At 38.8% G+C, this 21,923-nt stretch overlaps 1 protein-coding gene across 1 annotated transcript in view; it reads right to left on the bottom strand.

Annotated features, from left to right (window-relative positions):
* LOC126101173 (uncharacterized) overlaps window positions 1–21,923 on the bottom strand; it is a 378,608-nt gene that overhangs the window by 78,539 nt on the left and 278,146 nt on the right. Inside the window, exons 23-27 of the mRNA XM_049911872.1 lie at window positions 21,253–21,453; window positions 20,951–21,131; window positions 14,184–14,392; window positions 13,688–13,870; window positions 3,138–3,286 (exon numbers count right to left, since the gene is read on the bottom strand). Coding sequence (XP_049767829.1) covers window positions 3,138–3,286; window positions 13,688–13,870; window positions 14,184–14,392; window positions 20,951–21,131; window positions 21,253–21,453 — 923 coding nt within the window. The remainder of the gene's footprint in view (window positions 1–3,137; window positions 3,287–13,687; window positions 13,871–14,183; window positions 14,393–20,950; window positions 21,132–21,252; window positions 21,454–21,923) is intronic.

Genomic DNA, 21,923 nt, shown 5'->3' on the forward strand with positions numbered 1-21,923 from the left:
GCGAGAACTCCACACTCAGACTCAAATTTTAGGCGCAGACTGGAACACTGCATGTGACTACTTCTGTATCGATCCTAGCGAAATCATCAGAAGGTCGTCAGAAGAGCCAGCCACCAAACGACTCCTTTTACAATGTACGGCTAAATTCTATGACCCACTCGGACTATTTTCCCCTGTTTCTCTTGTTGGGAAATTGCTATTCCAGGACACATGGTGCCGAGGAATTGGCTGGGATGAACTTATGCCCTGGGACTTAGGGGCACGATGGCGCACTTGGATATCTAGCTTACCTTCATTGTCACATATACGTGTCCCTAGATGGATTGCTACAGCTCATGGAAGAGACTCTCAGCTGCACGCATTCTGTGACGCCTCGGAAAAAGCATATGGAGCAGCTTTGTACATTCGTACTGTCTTAGATGATGACGTCGTAACCCATTTAGTCTGTAGCAAGAACAGACTTGCTCCTATTAAGAAGGTGACATTGCCTCGACTCGAACTTTTAGCGGCAGTAGTTGGGACCAGACTATTGTGTTACTTTTGCCGTGCAACAGACTTTAAAATTGACCATGCGATATTGTGGACGGATTCTACAATAACACTAAGTTGGATTCGCTGTGATCCTAACAGATGGAAGACCTTCGTTTGTAATCGGGTAACTGAGATACAAACACACACGACTCCCACGCAATGGAAACACTGCCCAGGACCAGACAATCCTGCTGACCACCTCTCACGTGGACTCCTCGGCTACCAAATGAATTCTTTGGACATTTGGTGGCATGGACCGCCTTGGCTTACACGCCCTCCGGAATGCTGGCCAAACAACAATACTCCAACGATGGTACGACTTCCTCCCGAAGAAAAGAGGAAGAAAACCCAGAGCCAAGTCTTGTCGATATCTACGCCAACCAGCCTTTTGAACTTACTTAAATTCAGCTCATACTGAAAGCTCATTCGTATCACAGCATGGACTCTCCGTTTCCTACACAACATTCGTCAGAAGAATAAATCTTCAGGAGAACTTACAGCCACCGAATTATCAGCTGCCAAAATGTATTGGATTCGAGTAGGCCAGAGAGATTCCTTCCCCAACGAATTACATGCACTTCAGAATAACTTACCACTGCCAAGAGAGTCAAAAATCGCACGATACAATCCTTTCCTAGAAGATGGACTGATACGTCTAGGAGGTCGACTGCAGTGCACTAGCCTAAATAGGGAACAAAAACATCCTGTACTCCTTGACGGTTCCCACCACTTCACACAATTGGTTATTCGAGAGACACACATCCGCCTTCATCACTTTGGTGTTCGTTCTGTACTATCCGAACTGCGAACCGAATTTTGGATCCTTAGAGCTCGTCAGGCCATCAAAAGAATCCTATACTCATGCCTCGCATGCAAGATCTTGAAGAATCCACGAGGGCAACAGATCGAAGCACCGCTGCCACCTGAACGAGTTTCACCTGCCAAACCATTTGCTGTAACCGGAATAGACTTTGCTGGCCCACTATTCATCAAAGTGGGGAAGGAAACGCACAAGTCATATATCACTCTTTTCACATGTGCTATCACACGAGCTGTACACCTCGAACTCTGTACAGACTTGTCAACGGACAAGTTTCTTATGGCACTTCAGCGATTCGCCGGAAGACGCGGACTACCCCACACGATATATACAGATAACGCAAAAACATTCCACGCCACGAATATGGAACTAGCCCAACTTTGGAAGGCATTAACCACCACAAAAACTTATCAGTTCCTCGCCCACCACGGTATTACTTGGAAATTTATTGTCTCCCGGGCGGCTTGGTGGGGAGGATGGTGGGAAAGAATGGTGGGTACTATAAAGCGTTGCCTACGGAAGGTACTGGGACTCGCAAAGCTCACTGAGGAACAACTGAACACCACCTTGATCAGTATTGAAGCCGCGGTGAACTCCAGGCCCATCACACCAGGAGATGATTGTGATGCACTCGCACCATCCCATTTTCTGACGGGAGAAAAACTTACGACTATTCCAACGGGACCAGAGCCTTCAGCGAGCACGAATTTAACAAAGGAATTCCGACTGAGACAGCAACTCTGTGACAGTTTTTGGAACCGTTGGGTTAAAGAACACCTATTGGAGCTCCGGAACTACCATGAAGTTAAACGCCCATCGGGACGAGTCATCCCCTTTCGCCCTGGCGACATCGTGCTGATCCAAGAGGACCTTCGTCCGCGACATGTGTGGAAGAAGGCCAGGATAGAAAAGATACTACCAGGAAGAGACGGCAGGGTAAGGACGATAATACTCCGGACACCAGAAGGTCACATCGTTAGTCGTCCTGTGCAGCTGGCCGTACCTTTGGAGGTCGACCAGGGTGGGGAGGATGTCACAGAGTGATGTACTTCTCGCAAGTGAGAGACTGTTTGTTTACTCTTAGGACAATGTATCTTTGACTTGTTTTATTGTATGTTCTGTGACTATGGAATAAAGTGTTGCTGGACTGCTAATCGCTGCTCTACTGTGATTCACGACAGTAGTGAAGACCTATACTGTGCACCTTCTGGAAGTTAAGGAACATGGCATCTACCTGTGTGACTGTATTTACTGTTTTCTGGATCTTGGGGATGAACAGAGTTTTCACCACAAGAGTGTGTTCACAATGTGCATTTCGTAACACAGCTGGGAGGGAAAAAAAAATTCTCGATACAGGCAAATTCCATGCATACTGCATTAACTTAGATATTTACATAGCTTTATAAAGTACAAGCCAGGCAGCAGTCCAGAGAATAATTTTTGAGAGTCGTTATCGTACAACATTCTTATGTATTTTCTTCCGATTATGTTTGCCTGTCCATTCTCCATATTTTCATTATGTTTCTCTCACTCATGTGCATCAGAGTAATGCACAAGCGGCCACCTGCTTTTATGATATAAATTTCAATACAGCACAAATTAAACCGATAACGCTTTTTCCTGCAACTATTATGACCACCACCACCACCACCACCACCACCACCACCACCACCACCACCACCACAGGAAAAAAAAAAAAAAAACTGTTTGCAAAGTTCTTTTGTATTTGATTGTTTGTTTCTTTTGTTTTTGCCCCCCATCACATTGCAGTCACCATTATACTTACATTGAAATTTGGTAGCTGAGTGTAGAAGCAAATGCACGGTCCTCATTGCATATGTTCATCTCAATATCAACACTGGATTTAGTACCGGCCAATACAGGAGCTGCTGCCTCGATCAGTTTGTTGTCCAGTCTTTTCTCCAGTCCAAAATCCTAATGAGAAGCAGAAATTGTCTATTATATATAAACAGTTAACGAATACGCAGTTAAAAATTACTTACGATTTACCAAACAATCACGGAAGTAACTGCCCGAGCAAACTTCCCCAGTCTGTTAGTTAATGCTGTTATATTGTATAACTAACTCTACATGTCTTACTGCGAGAATAAACCATGCTATGTGAATCGCTCATTTGAGCATGAACACAGCATCCTTGCTGAACTTTTAGCAATCCATTACCACCCAAACAAGGTATAGAGGTTGACTGATAGATGTTCACTGCACATATATTAAACACCAACATTTGGCAGTACCAAAATGAAGCAAATTGTACTATGATGTGTGAAGTCCCGTTAACAATCCTAGTACACTACATCTGCAAATAAAACAAAATTTTTTGGACATTTTCCTTAGGAAAAAATAGTGATTTGTAAAACTGTATTAAAATTATTTCATCAAGACAGTCTACATCACATGTAAGATGTTCATATTTCACTTTATTAATGGTTTCTATCTCTTATTAGACCATCGTCAGACCACTCTTTTTTTCTCTGTAAACAAGTGTACTACATATTGAAAGTTGTCGAGGAATGAATACAATCACAGATGTCACATAATAGAAATAATTGGCTGGTATACCCTTGGTGACAGCAGGAGCCATTGGCATGGAGCAGGCCTCTCTGAAGAGGCATGTGGAACACTGCTGAGTTGAACTCAGTCAATCGTGATATTATAGCAAAAGTTCCACCCAGCATCTCCTGCATAACGCTGCCACTAGCCAACAGTAGAGAGCTGTTACCATAATCTATGAAAACTGATTGTAAATGTATATTATCATAAGCTGAAGTCATAGGAAAATCACGGAAAAAGAATTAGTGATATTTTGAATACACATAAAAGATGCACATTATAAACCTTTTTAAACAGAGAAGAACATCTCGTCCAGTGACACTGTCTCATTTCAATACTTGCTGCCCACTACAGGTACTGGCTATCAATATGTGTGTGGCAAATATTGTTGGCAGGACACCAACTGGTTACCACAGAGAGAAATGTTAGTAGATATGCACTGCTATCAGCCAAAGATGTTACAGCCTCAGTCGGGTGCTCTCTACTATTGGCTAGAGGTGATGTTATGCAGGAGATGGTGGGGAGAGCTTCTGTTATAATATCTTGAGTGACTGAGCACCACTCAGTAGTGTTCCACTCTCCTCTTCAGAATGGCTTGCTCCACATCACTGGCTCCTGCTGTCACCAAGGGTATATCAGCCATCTATTTTATGTTATTTTGCGTATATGATTCTATTCATTCCTTGACAGCTTATAATATATAACAGTCTTGTTCAGAGTTTTAAAAAAAATGGGTGATAGTCTTAAGACCAAACTGGTCACCAAGTGAAATACACACAATTTGCATGTGTTCTATTAAAATAATTTTTAAATATAACAAAGATGGGAGAACCTTTTTCAATGACTGACTGACTTTCATAATACATAACTTGACAGTAGTTTCTTCAAACACTGTGAGAAGTAGAGTTAGTTTCACAAATATGCTCCAAAAACCAAGTACAGATCTGACAAAACTACATATTTCTACTTTTTTTCCACTTCTATGGTATGTTTTCATGTCTATATTTGTAACATTCAGTAGGGCAGGATAAACAATGTCTAGCTCAATGGTAAGTATCTGATTCTGAGATAGAGTGACATCACTTCACTAAACTGTGCCACCATTTGGAAAAGTGTTTCTAACTGTCTAGCGACTATGTTGAAACTGAAAACATGTAATCGAACAGGAAAGTCTAAGGAATTCTTACACATAATTTCCATCCAAAAATATCATCGACATCTTGATTATAACATGTTTTTACTGCATGAAACCAAGCTTTGTAAATGAAATATTACAGTCTACAAGACAAATTGCATATCTAATAAGTTTATACAATGTCATCTGTAAATATTTTGATAAAACAAAGGGCGGTGATAATTTTTACAGCATTGAGCATGAGGATATGAAAGGCTTAGCTTTTCCCGAGTATACCATTCAAAAGAGATTAAAACAAATTTTAAGATACCAGATTTCATTTTGAAATTCTTTAATAAATGCTGTGTTAGTCTTACTAAGAAATATGCAGATATGCCTTGTACTATGATCTGTTTCTAGCAATGAATCTTAATTGTTTAAGTGTAACAAGGTTATGGATGGCCTAGATGCATCTTCTGCCTTTTCTCCCTGCTATCACCATTGGCCTATAGACTAAAGCAGTGCCAATATCTTCCAACTATTAAACCTGATGTGTGCAACACAAATGCCATTACCAACATTTAGAACAGGCTTTGGGTCCTATTCATGGTCATCCGCAAGGATGACCAAGTGGGGGAATTTGGCCCCCTTTTGAAATTTGAAAAACAGACAATTTATTATTCACTGCAACTCTCTAACACATATCTAGAAACTGCTACCTGTTATTCTGACAAATCACAGGTTCAATTTATTCAGGCATTACACTGCCAAGCATAACTGAAAATATCACATTCTTCACAATGGCTGCAGAGTGTAGGTATGTTTGGTAGTCATATTATTCGCAGCAAATTATGCTGTATTCTTTGATTTGTTCACTGTGTTGGCACTATTATACAGTGAAGGCAGATGCAAAAATTTGCACAACAGTGCAAAAATGAAGTCCCTAAATTTAACTTGTCACTTCATCATATATACTGTTACTGAGCTCCAGAACACGTTACATTACACACTCAACACACGAAATCAGTCAGCAATTCATTGGACACTTACCCAGTTGTAAAACAAGTTTCCCTAAATTTGTCATTTGAAAAGTATGAGGTGTTCTTATATTCAGATTACACTATTGCTGCCAAGGTCAACATTTTTATTTTTAATAGATTAATATAGGGTTCACCTTACATTTACAGATGAAGCTTTGGCTGTTGAAGTTTCATACAAATTTATTTTGAACAGTCCCAAAGGATAAGCGATATTAAACAATATCTGCGTTGGAATAGGCTCAAGATTTCTCGATATGCCAAACTGCTCCATACGGTGTTGACCTTGCATGAACAATCACACGACATTTGACTCATGGTGCTAGTGCTATGGATTCTTTTAACCAGCTTTAAAACAAGTTGATGACATTCATATGAACCAAGAAGGAATATTCGTCCAGAATAAAATGTCCAACAAATGAAACAAATCATATTAAATGGACTGTAATTGTTGTTGCAAGAATAAATTGCAGTTGAAAGACCCATTGTGGAGATAGTATGAACAGATGCCACTAGATCACGGGACATGGGAAAGTTCAAGAATTGGACTGAATAGTCTTATTTATATATTGGTTGCTGTTGTTACATATGAGCTGCATCCTAGAAGATATTGCCATCAATGTTTCACTGTTGCTTGAGCACAGCATTAGCTAAGGAAAGTTGGAGGGGGAATAGTGACCCAGCTTGGCTGCAAACTGTTATAAGTGCGGGAAGGAGGGTGTTGAAGAGGCAAAAATTTCATCGTCCAGCCAACCATGAGAATGTACTGCATACGTTGGCTTTTTATGAACGTCTATCATGCTTAAACTGCAATTTTCCTGAATCCATTTGCCCTCAGAATCAAACTGACTTTAAAACAGGACAAGTACTCAACAGTAGCATACATTTCTGCAAGAGACGCTGAAAATCTAGATGGGGGCAGTGGTGTATTTACATGTGTATGCAGCAGTGTTGTCAATGCTCAGCTGCTGTTCCTACACATACAATGAGAGAGTGGCCGGCAGACGATATGTTTTGAAGCAAGAGACGTTGTAACATTCTCGCATCAGTATAGAAGTGAAATTCACAATGTGTACAGAAAAAAGTAGCTGTGTTCTCAGATCCCACAGTAACTACAATCCCAGAAATCACAATATATTTGGAAGAAACAGCCGAATATTTGTGACAACAGAGATTTAAGTTTCACAGCTGTCCTGTTAGGATGATGATGATGATGATTAAAATGACAATACCACAGACAACAGATTAGGTAAACAAAAAAAATGCAATGAAGAGAAAAACTGATATAAGCAATTTCTTTTGTTTAATTTATGTCTCCGTGTATTATCAAAATGTTGACAATCAATAAGTGGCTTAAATTCAAAATAGGTGTCATATTAACATTTTACACAGCTCCCTTACAACAATGGAAGTTTGTAATTTTGATTAGTCACTATATATTAAAAAATAAAGTTTTCTCAAGGAGCCTGTTAAAAAAGGTGAGGTCATCTTATATTCAGGGTCACTTTGTACTTTGATTGATACAGTACTCTCCCTCTTCTACCAGTGCTACTTAAATGAGAATACAGCCCATGTGGTCAATACTCTTGTCCACTACTAGAGAAAAAATGTAAGGAATCCATTAATATAATCACATTTGAATGTGATATACACGATGTGGCGGACGTACTTTCATAAATTATGATACGAGTCATGACTCATATATTAAAGACCATGTGCCAAGTATGGCAACATTCTACGTGTGAGTCAGGTATAGCACACAGTTTTAAATTCCCAAGAACTTTCAAAACATTCTGCTGTAGTCAGAGAACATGTAAAACTGCTTTACTAGGTTGCTAAAATAAACATATGTTTCAGCTTAAACTCTGCTGCAGGGTGAAAATTCATTGTGGAAATGGGTTAAGAGTTTGTGGAAGGAGCCACTGGTATAAGTTCTCCCACTGTCGGTAATTGGCAGGCAAAAGATTCTGCATGTGTTGGAAATTGTGAAAGTGTAGCTCCAAGGAGCCTACATTAATTTTTTTTTGTTAATTTGTTTTATTCATTATATTTAGCAACATTCAAATATTACAACATGATAAATGTTTCAGTTTATCTGTGTATAACTCAGCTATAAAAGATCCACAGCCAGTGGGTTAGTTTTTCATGCTTAAAGACACAGATAAAATACTTAAATTAATATGTGCACCTTATCAGTTTGAATGGAAGCAAGATAATGAGTAATTCTGAGTCAACCACAAAACGAATGCTGTGCTTTTATTCCTGTATGAAGTAAGACTGTTTTCAAGTGACCAATGGACACAAATTGGTGTGTACCAATAAAACAAGTCAATCACTCTTTGAACTGCAACTGTTTCATGGAAGCAATGGAGGAGTATATTGTTTAGAGAAATATATATTATAAATAATTCAGTGCTGTGTATTTCAAATTATGCACTCTCTGAAACAGCAGTCAGACAACTTCAAGCTCATGATAGCAGCTGTAACAGTACAGGACACTTTTAGGAATTGTCAAATATCAGGATTGTGCATCGTTGTCATACCACACTGTCACAAAATCCTGTGCCAAGGTGAGGTTCAGTCAAGGTGAGGTTCAGCCACAGCGGAGACTTTTTCAAAGTGACTGTTAAATACAATTGTGTACAAGACATGTCTTTCAAGTAAGTATTGTTCTGAATCAAAACTAAGACAAGTAGACTTTTATTAGCAATTTTATTTTTACCTGAAAGCCTGTACTTTAATCTACTTTTCTACATAATTCCCACCAGTATTCAGCATGTTTACATTTGTTTGCATTTTAAATGCTTCCTCCAATTGAGATTCCCTCTGACTATGAAATATGTGCTGTGGCTCATTTTCTTACAGTTATGGGTGTGAAAGTGACTGAAATTCATCAGGTCGGTGAAGTGTATGGAGAAAACATTACGAGTGATCGGATGGTTGGAAATGGATAAGAGTTTTTAAAGATGGCTGTAAAAATGTCGATGATGAGGAACGAAGTACGTAATCTTTAGTTATTACTGATGATATGGTGCAGAAAGTTGATGGAGAAGTGAGGGAGGACAGTTGCTTTACTATTTTTATGTTGCATGACTATTTTCTGCAAATGGCAAGTAGTGTCCTTTATGCAACTGTTGCCTAATCAGGCAACATATTTCTAAAAGGATGGTATTCGAAAGCTGGTTGTATGACACAATAAGTGCCTTAATATTGGTGAGAATTATGTACGAAAGTACATTAAAGTACAGGGTTTCATGTAAAAACAAAATTGCTAAGAAACATCTACTTTTTTTTATTTCAAAGTAGTACTTACTTAAAAAACACTCCTCTTTTTTTTTCTTGTCAATAAAATGTTGTTCCACTTCTAGTACTGTAATTTTGAGACTGATGTAGACACATTCACTGTGACAGTACCATTATATAAACATAGCATTTGCTCCACACCCCTCTCTACAGTTTTTCTGCTTATTTTTAAACTGGTACTTAAACATGCTCTCATTTATTCAGTGCATTTGTCACTTTCATATATTTCATATATTTCTCATGTAATAAATGAATAACTTTCTGAAATTAGAAAAATTTGCAAACCACCACTGTATGGTATGCACATGATCCTAACATATAGATAGTTTGTTCCGATTGGTTGAGAACTGTAGCCTGTGCTACATTCAAATTTGACAGCTGGCATACATGTGTTTTGGGCTGATTTGTTTATAATATTACGCAAGTTGCATGGGTGAACACATCAGTGTATTTCAAGTAACTGAGGACATTTCTGTAAACATGCATATTTATTACACACCAACATTGGTACTACATGGTTGTGGGAATTATATTTGATATCAGACAATGATGTGCCTGTAATTTTCTTGATCTTTATTTTTGTATGTTTGAGTAAAGGTACATGGTGATTATATGATTACAGTTTTGTTGCTTTTCAGTTGCACAATAAATTTTTCATTGATTTCACCTTGGAATCCCACGCATGGAACTGATCGCTGTTGACGAACACAAATACATTCAGTGTAACATAACAAGATTAGGTCACTGCTTGATTAAACAATCATATCTACTATTTAAGTTTAGCTCAACCAGCGCAGAGTGTGTGTGTGTGTGTGTGTGTGTGTGTGTGTGTGTGTGTGTATGTGGGGTGTGTGTGGTGGGGGGGGCGCACACAGCAAGCACACCTCTAGCTCACACAACCACCAACTCCAACATCTCGGGCCCTGCATATACTGAGGAGACTGCCTTCCTAGTTCCACGACCCTGTCTAATTCCTGATAATGAACTGGAATTCACATTAAGTGTTGAATGACTTAACTAGGGAAAACACTGCATTTGTGATGCATTAAAATTGTTGTATAAAACTTATTTGTAGAAGCAATCTGGCATTTGCATGTGTGGATATGGGCAAATATTCTGAAAGTCATGGCCGGATTTGTTACTAAACCAGACAGATGATCATTAATTTCACACTTCAATTTAGTTTCCTTGTGATTCACTTACATAAATGCTTAACATATATACTGAATGTCTCTTAATGAATCCAAAAAATATTCATGAATTAATAAAAGTTTCTCCCCATATCATTCTTATCATCTTTGTATGGGAGAAGTTGAATTCCGAACTTTCATGAAAGAAAGTACAGGGTGGTGCAGATCCAAGTATACAACGTAAGTATAGAGTAAACACAGCGAAATTACAGAAACAAGGAACTGAAATGGACTTGCCATTTATTCACAATGAAATATACAGTCAAAATACATTTATAGAAGATGCTGAAAGTGACCCACTGCAACATTAATACACAGCTAAAGTATATCTGAATTATTCAGTATTGTGAAAAGGAAAGTTGCTACTCACCATACTGAGGATCTCACTGAAGCCTTCACAAACCACAATTCTCCTCCCAAACAAATCTCCCGTGCCTTATCTCGAGTCTCCCACCACCTCACAAAGTGCCACAGTCTGGCCACAGAGCAGTATTCCCCTCATAACTAAGTACCACCCAGGGCTGGAGCAACTGAATTACACTCTCCAGCAGGGTTTTGACTACCTCTCGTCATGCCCTGAAATGAGAAATGTCCTGCCCACCATCCTTCCCACCCCTCCCACAGTGGCATTCCACTGTCCACCAAACCTACACAATATATTCATCTATCCCTACACATGCCCTGCTCCCAACGCCTTACATCATGGCTCATACCCCTGTAATAGGCCTAGATGCAAGACCTGTCCTATACATCCTCACACCACCACCTAATCCAGTCCAGTCACAAATATCCTCTATCCCATCAAAGGCAGGGCTACCTGTGAAACCAGTCATGTGATCTACAAGCCAACCAACAAGCTGTCTGTCCGCATGAATGGCCACCAACAAACTGTGGCCAGGAAACAAGTGGACCACCCTGTTGCTGAGCACGCTGACAAACATGACAGCCTTCATTTCAATGAATGCTTCACAGCCTGTGCCACATGGATCCTTCCCACCAACACTAGCTTTTCTGAATTGTGCACATGGGAACTTTCCCTGCAGTATATCCTGCATTCCCATAACCCTCCTGGCCTCAGCCTTAGCCATTGTCCTCTCCCGTCTAACCCCTTCTCTGTTCCCATTCCAGCACTGCAAAGCCCTCATTCCTTCATTGCACCCATTCTTTTTACTTCTATCCTTTTCTACTATCTCTCTCACCCCCCCCCCCCCCCCCATCTCTCTGCTGCCCTCCATGTAGCCTCCCAACTGCACTAGCTGTCCGACCCTCTTTCCACCTCGTCCCTGCGCATTCCTCAACAGCATGTCACTATCCGCCACCCCTACCCCACTATCCCTCCTCCTCCCCACCCCAGCCTCCTCATTATCCCCACCCAGTCGCCACTCCCATCATGCACTGGTGCTGCTGCTCACAGTGTGACCTGCGTTACCTGAGACTGCAGTCATGTGTGCGAGTTGCGTTTGCATGAGTGTGTATGTGTGTGTGTCATCTAATTCTGAAGAAGAGCTTACTGGTCCAAAGCTATATTTGTGACAGTCTTTTTGTTGTGGCTATCTGTGAGACTCGGCATCTCTGCTATACGGTGAGTAGCAACTTTTCTTTTCACAATATCATTACATTCCATCCTGGATTTTCCACTGTTTGATCTAAGCATATTCAGATACATCTGGCGTAAAGTTCGGATATCGACAACGGCAACTTCATGGATGACATTGTTTCATAGCTCCTGTATTGTTTCTTGGATCTTACTCTTCAAGTATCCCCACAGGTAAAATATATCACATCCTGTTAGATGTGGCAAACATGGTGGCCATAAATGTGTGCCGAAAGTTCATTCCTCAGTAAAGACATCGTGGACTCACTCCAGGGGTAGCTTAGACATGAGGCATGTTGCCCCATCTTGCTGGAAGAAGCAGCATTGTCTTTCAGATTCAGGAGCTGAGCACAAAAGGTATAAAAAATTTCCATATATCTAATCTTGTTGAGGATATTGTCAAAAGATATCGGCCCAATGATGTGCATTCCTCTTACACCACACCAAATGCATATTTTTTCATCATGACGTGGTTGCTGACACACAATATTAGGGTTCTCCATTACTCAGTACCTTGTGTCCTGTGAATTCACATGAACAGAAAGATGTAACCATGCTTCATCACTCATGATGTAATGCAAAGGGTCTAGCATAAATCCAACCGCAGTAATCTACACATTTCTGACTGTCATCCTCCTGTAACCACTGCACAACCGTCACACAATATGGTTTTGGATAAAGACTTTTCATTATCTCCTGGCAACTCCTCCTACTTACATGCACCTGTAGACTTCTTTGGGTTCAGACTAATTCTTCGGCGAATGTCTGCGATAACTTCTGGTGTGCAGACCGAAGGAATTCTTTGTTGTTTTACATTTTTCACAGATCTGTAGTTATGCCAGTTTTTATACAAACTCCATATTGCTCTCTTTGTTGGTATCCTCTATCCAGACACTTTAGCCAAAAATTTTGCGAGTTTCCTTAATCAAACCTGTTTTCACATTTACTTCCACAATTTCAATTATTTCTTCTATCGAGAAAGTCACTTTTCAGACGCAAAGATGAACGTCTAACTTCATTGACAAAATAAACTGAAATGCTGACAGAAGAATGCTAACAATTGATTATCACATAAAGACTGTCCATTTCTGTAGCTGTGTGCTCTACTTCAGACATTGAAATATTGCATTCGCATTCAGAGGGGAGGTAGGCCAGTTTGAACTGCACCACCCTGCATTATGTAGTCTTCATTATTGAAGAACAGGACAGACAGCTTAGGTAACTTAATTTCCATCCAATTTTTCTTCCTAGTGTAATATTCAGTGTGCTGCTGTGTGTGTGTCGGGTGGTAGTGATTTTCGGTGCTCAGTAGTGACATTGTCAGTGCCCATATGTATGTGTTGTACCTATAATTACGCCATACTGCCTACTTGTAACCACATCCTTACTATCAAAAACAAAAATACTATTAAATTCTCCCCCCCCCTCTCTCTCTCTCTCTCTCTCTCTCTCTCTCTCTCTCTCTCTCTCTCTCTCTCTCTCTCTCTGATATATTTAACGAGTAACACCTACTAGAGTTGCACTTACTTGTGTTTCTGAAGCAGCTACAATGTTCACACCAGGACGCATGTGTAAAGCATTCTTCAGAATCAAACCGAAGTTGAGCATCTTTGCCTTTGCATTTGCAGAATCAGTAACACGCAGCAAATCTGTACGACCAATCAGGTCCTGAAATTTTCTTATGCCCAACTTTGCCATGTGACCACGTATCTGAAATAAAGCAGAATGATACATTAGATACAGATTTTTCTGCAGGAGTATGGAAAGTGGTACCAACTTATCTTACTGAAGTAATATGTAACACATCTTGAAACTGATACCAAAAGATAAAAATAAATAATCTATAATAAGTTTCATTTTTAATATTTGTTTGTACAGTTATTATTCACGATGTTAGAAAATTAGTAATATTTATTTCAATAATGTAGTCTAATCTTGTTAGTAATGAAGTTTGTATATTTTGTAAAATTTTTGTGAATGATGTGGTGTAACATACAATGAACAATAGTTTGTGACATTATACCTCTTCAGCAAGCATAAATAAATAGTTGATGACATGCTCTGGTTTTCCTTCAAACTTTTTGCGGAGTACAGGGTCCTGAGTTGCAATTCCAACAGGACAGGTATTAAGATGACATTTCCGCATCATCGTGCAGCCCATAACAATAAGTGGTGCTGTGCTGAATCCAAACTCATCAGCTCCTAACAATGCAGCAACAACAACATCAAATCCTGAAACACAAGTGATGACATTTAAATTAATAAACAAAGAAAGAACATTCATGGAGGAATGTCTTTGCAACTGAATGAATGGCAGTTTGTTTTTTTACCACAAATGTTTCACTTCTTTCATTTATGAAGCATTTTCGTGGGTTATAATACATCTTTGTTTATATATGCATTATGTAGTAGTAACAAGTACATTACTATGTTACCTGTTCTCACATTATTCTCTTGTTTTCGTTTTTCAGGTTACAAATAACTTTTTCAGCCCAAGTTTGGAGAGGTTAAATTATTGGTTAGTGTACCTCATGACTTCCAATGCTGATAGCCCATGTTGTAGCCCTGGAGATGTGTTTACTCGGTCCCCATACTCCAGATGGCTGATTTCCTATATTTTTTCACCCATATGTACTACAACACTTCACTTGCACAAGTCATTATGTATTGAGCATGTTTGTGTTTAGAATGTGCAGTGCTGCCAATTGTCACTGCGTTTATCTATCTTGTGTTTGTGCGTGTCTTTACCTTTGCTGAACACATAGTAAAATGTGGACATGAACCATCCAACATGCATCAGGACATGAAAATTATTAGGGTGAGTAATTGCAACAGATGACTCCCGACATTATAGGAAAACTTTTATGTACAAAGAGCCCTTGTAATTAAAAAGAAAGTAATTAATGATCAAATTAGTGTAGGGAGTACCTCAAGCCACTAAAACAATAAGAAACTGATATGTTAACCATGAACACATTCAGCACATAATGCCAAGCGCAAGTGAAGTGTTACAATACATGTCCGTGGAAAAACACCAGAAACTGGCCATCTGGAGTACGGGGACCAAGTAAACACACGAGCTAACAACATTGGAAATCTTAAGTAACACCAAATGATAATTTAACATTGCAAAACTTGTGCTGCAAAAGTTCTTTCTAACCCGAAAAATGAGCGAATAACATGAGAAAACTCAACATAGTAACATACTTTTCACTATTACATAATGAATTTATTACATATAAAGCAAATATGTATTGCAGGCCACTGAAAATTCTTCGTAAATAGAAGAAGCAAAATGCATATGGTAAAAAACAAACTGCCTGTCATTTAGTTGCAAAGACGGAACGAAAGTCGATGAATTTTGAAGCAGTAAGGAATGACAAAATTGAAAGAAATGTCAGGGTCAAAAAAGAAAAAAAAAGAACAGTTTTTTTTCTAACAGAAATAATACTGTCATTGGGCTCCAGTCCCTTCTGGTGATACCATCATCAGCACTAAAATGCATGAAGTGTAATGCTACTTTTTGTTGACAACCAACAATCTAAAATATGTAAAGGTTTCATATGCCACTGAAAATTTGACAGCGTTTTTAATTTTACGTGTTCCTATTGGCAATACTAAAAGCTGAACCTGGTAGGTATTTCTCTATCATTTTTTAAAACTACCATTTTCTGAAACATAATTTTTAATGTTACACAGTTGTCTTAACTGTATAAAATATAGTAACAGAATATTACTATTTTATTTATTTAGCATATGGCTAATACAGACATATTATAAAATTAAATTACATATACGTATGTACATATTGACACACAAGAAACTTAAGTTTGTCTTTACAACTGAATATCCAGTCCTTCAATCCAGTGCACTCGATCTGGAGTTGCTACCAGGAAGTCCTCTTTAGCACCGTGACAGGCTTGAATCCTGCATTCACTGACAATGTGGTGAACAGTCTAGTATGGAGCCTCGCAGTCACAGGCTGGATTAGGTCACTTCTTCCACTTAAAGAGAGCATCCCTGCATCGGCGATGGCTGGTACGGATTCTGTTCAGGGTAGTCCAGGTCTTGCATGGTAAGTCGAATCCACTTGGAAGTTTAGCACCTGAGAAGATGTTATGCAGGCGCACATCCGTCATTGCTTCCCACTGACTTTTCCATTCTTCAAGAGGTTTGAAATCCTTTGCAACCATGTTAGCACCATCACACAGAGTTGGATGGCGTGATTTCAGTCTCTTACGATTTAAAAAAGCTAGGTCGCTATGCACGGGTAGGTTAGAATTCCTTGAGATCTTGTGGAATTCTCTCATAAGGGCAGTACATCTGCGTAGATCAGTAGGCATTATACTGGTTAACAGTGGAAGCCAATAAACTGTAGTAGATCTGACTGCGCCAGATATTATGCACACTGTCATATTCAGCTGGGTGTCAACAAGCCTTGTATGATGACTGTTCATTCAAACAGGTGCACAATACTCAGCACTTGAGTACACCAAGCCCACAGCTTAAGATCACAGTGTGGTTCCTGAAGATCCTCAGGTAGTTCTGCATAGCTTATGGAGAATGTTGTTTCGAGTCCTCAACTTTTCAGCTAAGTTAAGAAGGTATTGCTCGAAGCATAGTGTACTGTCCAGGATGACACTAACATATTGTGCATTCCAATTATGATGATGAACTCTGCCTCTGAAACTGACTTCCAGTTTTATGTTTGCCAACCAATTATTTAAGTGGAAGCAACACATTTCTATTTTACTCACACTGGGTTGGAGTCTCCAGATTTTTAAGTAATTATCTATTGCAGTCAGGTCATACGGCTAGAGCCAGGTCGTCGGCATAGCAGTATTTTCTGGACAAAGTGGCAGGTAGATCAGATAGATATAGGTTGAAGAGTAATGGTGAGAGAACTGATCCTTGAGGCAATCCATTGTTCAGATTCCTCTCCTTACTTATGTTGATTCCAGTAATTACCTGGAACTTCTGATCGCGTAGCATGCTGTTAATCACTCAAGCCATTGTTCTGCATGGTATGATGTGGAGAAATTTGTAGATAAGGCCTTTCCTCCACACAGTGTCGAAGGCGGTAGTTAATCGACAAACACCACAGATGTTTTCTCTTTGATTTGGTATCCCGACTCTATGAAGGATGTGAGAGACAATACTTGGTCGCAGCAGCTACGCCCTGGTCTGTAGCCTGCCTGATCAACTGGAATGTTCTGTAGGATAGTACTACTTATTCTATTATATACTAGCCTTTCAAAAAACTTGTAGCAGCAGCTAAGTAGGGCAATGGGGCGATAGCTTTCTACCATGTAGCTGGGTTTGCCAGATTTCAGAATAAATATTATCTTTGCCTCTTTGAACTCCAGTGGAAGTTGATCAGTCAGCAGGATATCAGTGAAGAATTCTGCCAGTCACTTCTTAGCTTTTCCTCCCATATGGATCAGGAATTCTGGATGGATACCATCGAATCCAGGCACCTTAAGAGATTTGAGGTCCTTCAGTCCAGAGTCAATGTCAAACTGTGAAGGGATGGATATACTCGGATGACAGAGATGCCATCTTTTTCAGGTCATGAAGCTGTCATTTGGTATGTCTAGTATATTTCTTGTCAGACAGCACTCTTGAGATAGTAATGACGTGGGAAGCAATTTGGTCTGGTGATACTTCAGAATTTTTTCTGCAAACTGGTGCACTTCCTCCCAGTTTTCTCAGAAGACTCCATGCTTTCCTGCTTGAGTGGGTAAAGTTGATATTTTTGACTGTTTCTGCCCATTTCTGCCTCCGAAACATGTCCAAGTTGGACAATAGTTCCATAGCTATCTCTGGGTCACCACTTTGCTGGAAGTGTTGGAACAGTGTTTCACTTTCATCATTCCATCCTGGAACATACTTTTTTCGGTATCCTCTTGGCATATTAATATTGATTACATTGTAGTCTAAAACATTAATTTTAAGTGTGGCTGAGAAGGCACTAACTCATGCAATTGTAGGAGTTGTCCTATGCATTACCCACAAGAGATTGACATTCTCTGGTAAGCTGATTCATATTTATGTATCCGTGTATGTAACTGCCTTTTTTTCTATTTTAGTATTGAAGTCTTTGATAATAATTTTTTTGTCTTTACACTATTTATTGAAAAAAGATAAATTTTAGTATAAAAAAGGCATTAATGAACATATGTATTGGGAAGTAGTTGTCAAAATACCAAATTTTCTGTACAAGAATTCCATAAATAATTCAATTAAACCCTTTTATATTATGAAATTCCTATCCGTGAAGCCATGTCCACGAATCTTTCATTCTTGGAAATATGCAAAATAAACCAACTTCTTTATTTTTAAATTGAGGATACTGCAAATGTAGCTGAACTGAAGAGCTTCACTATGTCAAGGATGCAAGTTTTCCTATTCAGATTTTAATTTATATGTTGCGCCAAAAACTCAACCATGTTTATTGCTCGTACCTCATTCAGTAAGTAACAGTTCTCATGTAAAGTAATGAACTGTGTGTACATTTTACAATAATTCGTTCACCTTAAACCATGTGTTGATATTTTTTAGTATTTTATTGCTTCTTCAGTAAGAGCACTGCTTCCATTTTACATGCCTATAGGCTTGTAGAAAGCCATACCAGATAATTAGTTTTTCCAAATGAAGCCAGTCTTTACCCGAGTGTAAGACGACCCTGATTATAGACAATGCTCCTTCCTTTTCAAGAGGCTTCTTGAGAAAAAAATATTTTTAGCATATTCTTACTAAGCAAAATTAACAACTGTTTTATCTGACAAAGTATCTGCCTAAGAAATTATTGTTACACCTATTCTAAATTTATGCCATTTATTGATTTTGATAATACAAGAAGAAATAAAATAAACGAAAATACATGGGTTGCATTAATTTTTGGACAATTTCCTTTCCTACATTGTTTATTTACTAATCCTGCCATCTGTAGTATCACTATTTTTAATCATCGTCCTAATAGCATAGCTGTGAAATTTATATCTTTGTTGCCACAAATAACTTATATTTCTTCTGAATATGTTGCGATTTCTGGGGCTGTGGTTAGATTTTGGACATGGGAACACAGCTGTTTTTATTCAAATACATAAATGATTTCGCTTCTCTGCTGACATTAGATTGTAACAATGTCTCTTGCTTATCGTCTGCATGCTGCTCTCTCATTCGCTGTGTACCTCCACTTCGTTCCCATCAAACATCACTGTGAACATTCACACCATCGCAGCATGAAACACCTAAGTATGCCAGTGGCCCCTATCTGAACTTTTACTATCTCCTGCAAAAATGAATGATATTGTTGCGTATTTATCCAATTTTAAAGTCAGTTCAGTTGTTAATACAAATGGATTCCAGGCAAACTGCAATTTAAACAATGTAGACATTTCTACAAAACCAAAGTATGTGGTATAGATTCACATGGTTTGCAACAGGACAATTTCCTGTCTGCTCACTACTCCCCTCCCTGCACTTATTTAGTTCACAGCCAAGCTGGTCCTGTTCCCCCTCCAGCCACTCCATAGAGCTGTGCTTGAGCAACTATGAAAGAGAGATTGCAGTCTCTTCCAGAATGCAAGTCATATGTAACAACAGCAACAACTAATACATAAATTAAAGACCACACTCACAATTCAGTACAATTCTTGAACTTTCATTCATCCTGCGATCTAATGAGGTCTGTTGGTACTATTTCCATGATGAGTCTTGCTGCTGTAATTTATTCTCATTACAATTACAGTCACCTTAATATGATTTATTTCATCTGTTTTCATTCTTGATTATTTTTCCTTCTTGTTTCAATTGAATATCACCATCATGTTCTAAAGCTAATTAAAAGCTGGTAACATTTTTATCTGGTATTCTAATACATGAACAGTGACTGACTTTCTCATTTGCAACCCACTCAGTAATTTGAAAAAATGTTCAAATGTGTGTGAATTCCTAAGGGACCAAACTGCTGAGGTCATCGGTCCCTAGGCTTACACCCTACTTAAACTAACTTATGCTAAGAACAATACACACACCCATGCCCGAGGGAGGACCCTAACCTCCGGCGGGAGAGGCCGCGCAATCCATGACATGGCACCTCAACCCGTGCAGTCACTTAGTAATTCATTACAGTCTGTCACAATCAAATAAAATATTGATCACAGTTCACAATCAAGTAATGTTTTTCTGAAGGGCAAATTTCACATTTGAACATAATCTTTACTCATAAAGCACCATTAATGTTTGTACACAGTATTCATACATGTATGAAGTTTTACTGCAAACCTGTTCAAATACAACAATAATTTGTACAAAGTCAGAATTTAGTGCTATTTCCTCTTATGTTTCACAAAACTGTCAAATTTTAAGCAGTGTAATAGATTGTTGTAGGTGGTTAATTCATAGTGTCTCGCATATACCTTATATTAGTGCCACGAGTGACATTCATGTGATCGTTAGAGTAATATCAATACTGTATCGAATGCTTCAGCATAATGGGAAACCTTGAGCCTGTTCAGATGTAAATATTGTCTGCCCAGCCCTGCCTTTCTGAATTCTTTGAAATAAATCTTCACGTAATCTCAATAGCCAAAGCTTTATCTGTAGAGAGCATGCCGATACATTCTATTGAACAATGTAAAAATGTTAAACTGTTTAATCTGCAAATTATAAGATGACTGTATTTTTCAAATGACAAGTTTAAGAAAAAAACTTGATCTTATAATTGGGTAAATGATATATTTTAATTTATTGCTTCTTTAGAATGAGATGTGGAAACAGTCTTACCTGTGCGGATCTGTCCATCAGCCTGAACAACCACTCTTGACCGTAGGTTATTTAACACAAGCACCTGATGTGTCTCTGCAATTCCAAGTTCCCATGGCAACCCAGCATTCTTAATTCCTGTCCATGAACTTGCTCCAGTGCCTCCATCATGGCCAGAAATCACAATGTGCTCTGCTTTTCCCTGATAGATAGGAGAAAAGAAAGAAATGATAATTACACAAGCTAATGTTCTTATAAAATAATACAAGGCCTCCTGACCATGATAGCAGCACAGAGTGTTTTCCACTATGTATGTATCTTACCTTCGCTACTCCTGAAGCAACAACACCGACACCAACTTCTGATACCAGCTTGACAGAGATTCGAGCATTAGGATTAGCACACTTAAGGTCATAGATCAACTCTGCAAGATCTTCAATAGAATAAATGTCATGATGGGGAGGTGGTGATATAAGACCCACACCAGGAACAGAGTGTCTTGTTTTCGCAATATCTTTGGTCACCTGTAAGAACAATTGGTTTCTAAAGATTGGTGTTTACAGCATATTCCTGTAGAAACATAACCCAAAATATTCTCACATGTCATAATACATTTTTACATGTGTTTCAAATTATAGAGAGTGGAAAAGTGCTTGAAGGAATGTTTTGTAATTCAGTCAGTAAACTGCTGCCTAATGTAGCAGTATACTATTAGTTTAGTAATTATGAAACCACCAATGAACCACCATACACCAAAGCCTTACAATTATCATGCCAACAGTAATTTCAGAATGTCATTTCAGTAATCAATCTTGAAGGTGGTTTCATGATATTCTCCATTCCCATTGGTTGTCAGCAGTCTTCCGCATTTCAGCCCAACTGCTGCATCATTCCTCATCCATGTCTTGCCTTACGTAGTGTTATCACTGTCTATCCCATGAGTCTTTCCTTTTACCTATGTTTTCAGCAGAGGTTCATGTCATAATGTGTATCT

Source organism: Schistocerca cancellata, chromosome 9, assembly GCF_023864275.1.
Source record: "Schistocerca cancellata isolate TAMUIC-IGC-003103 chromosome 9, iqSchCanc2.1, whole genome shotgun sequence".
Lineage (NCBI taxonomy): Eukaryota > Metazoa > Arthropoda > Insecta > Orthoptera > Acrididae > Schistocerca > Schistocerca cancellata.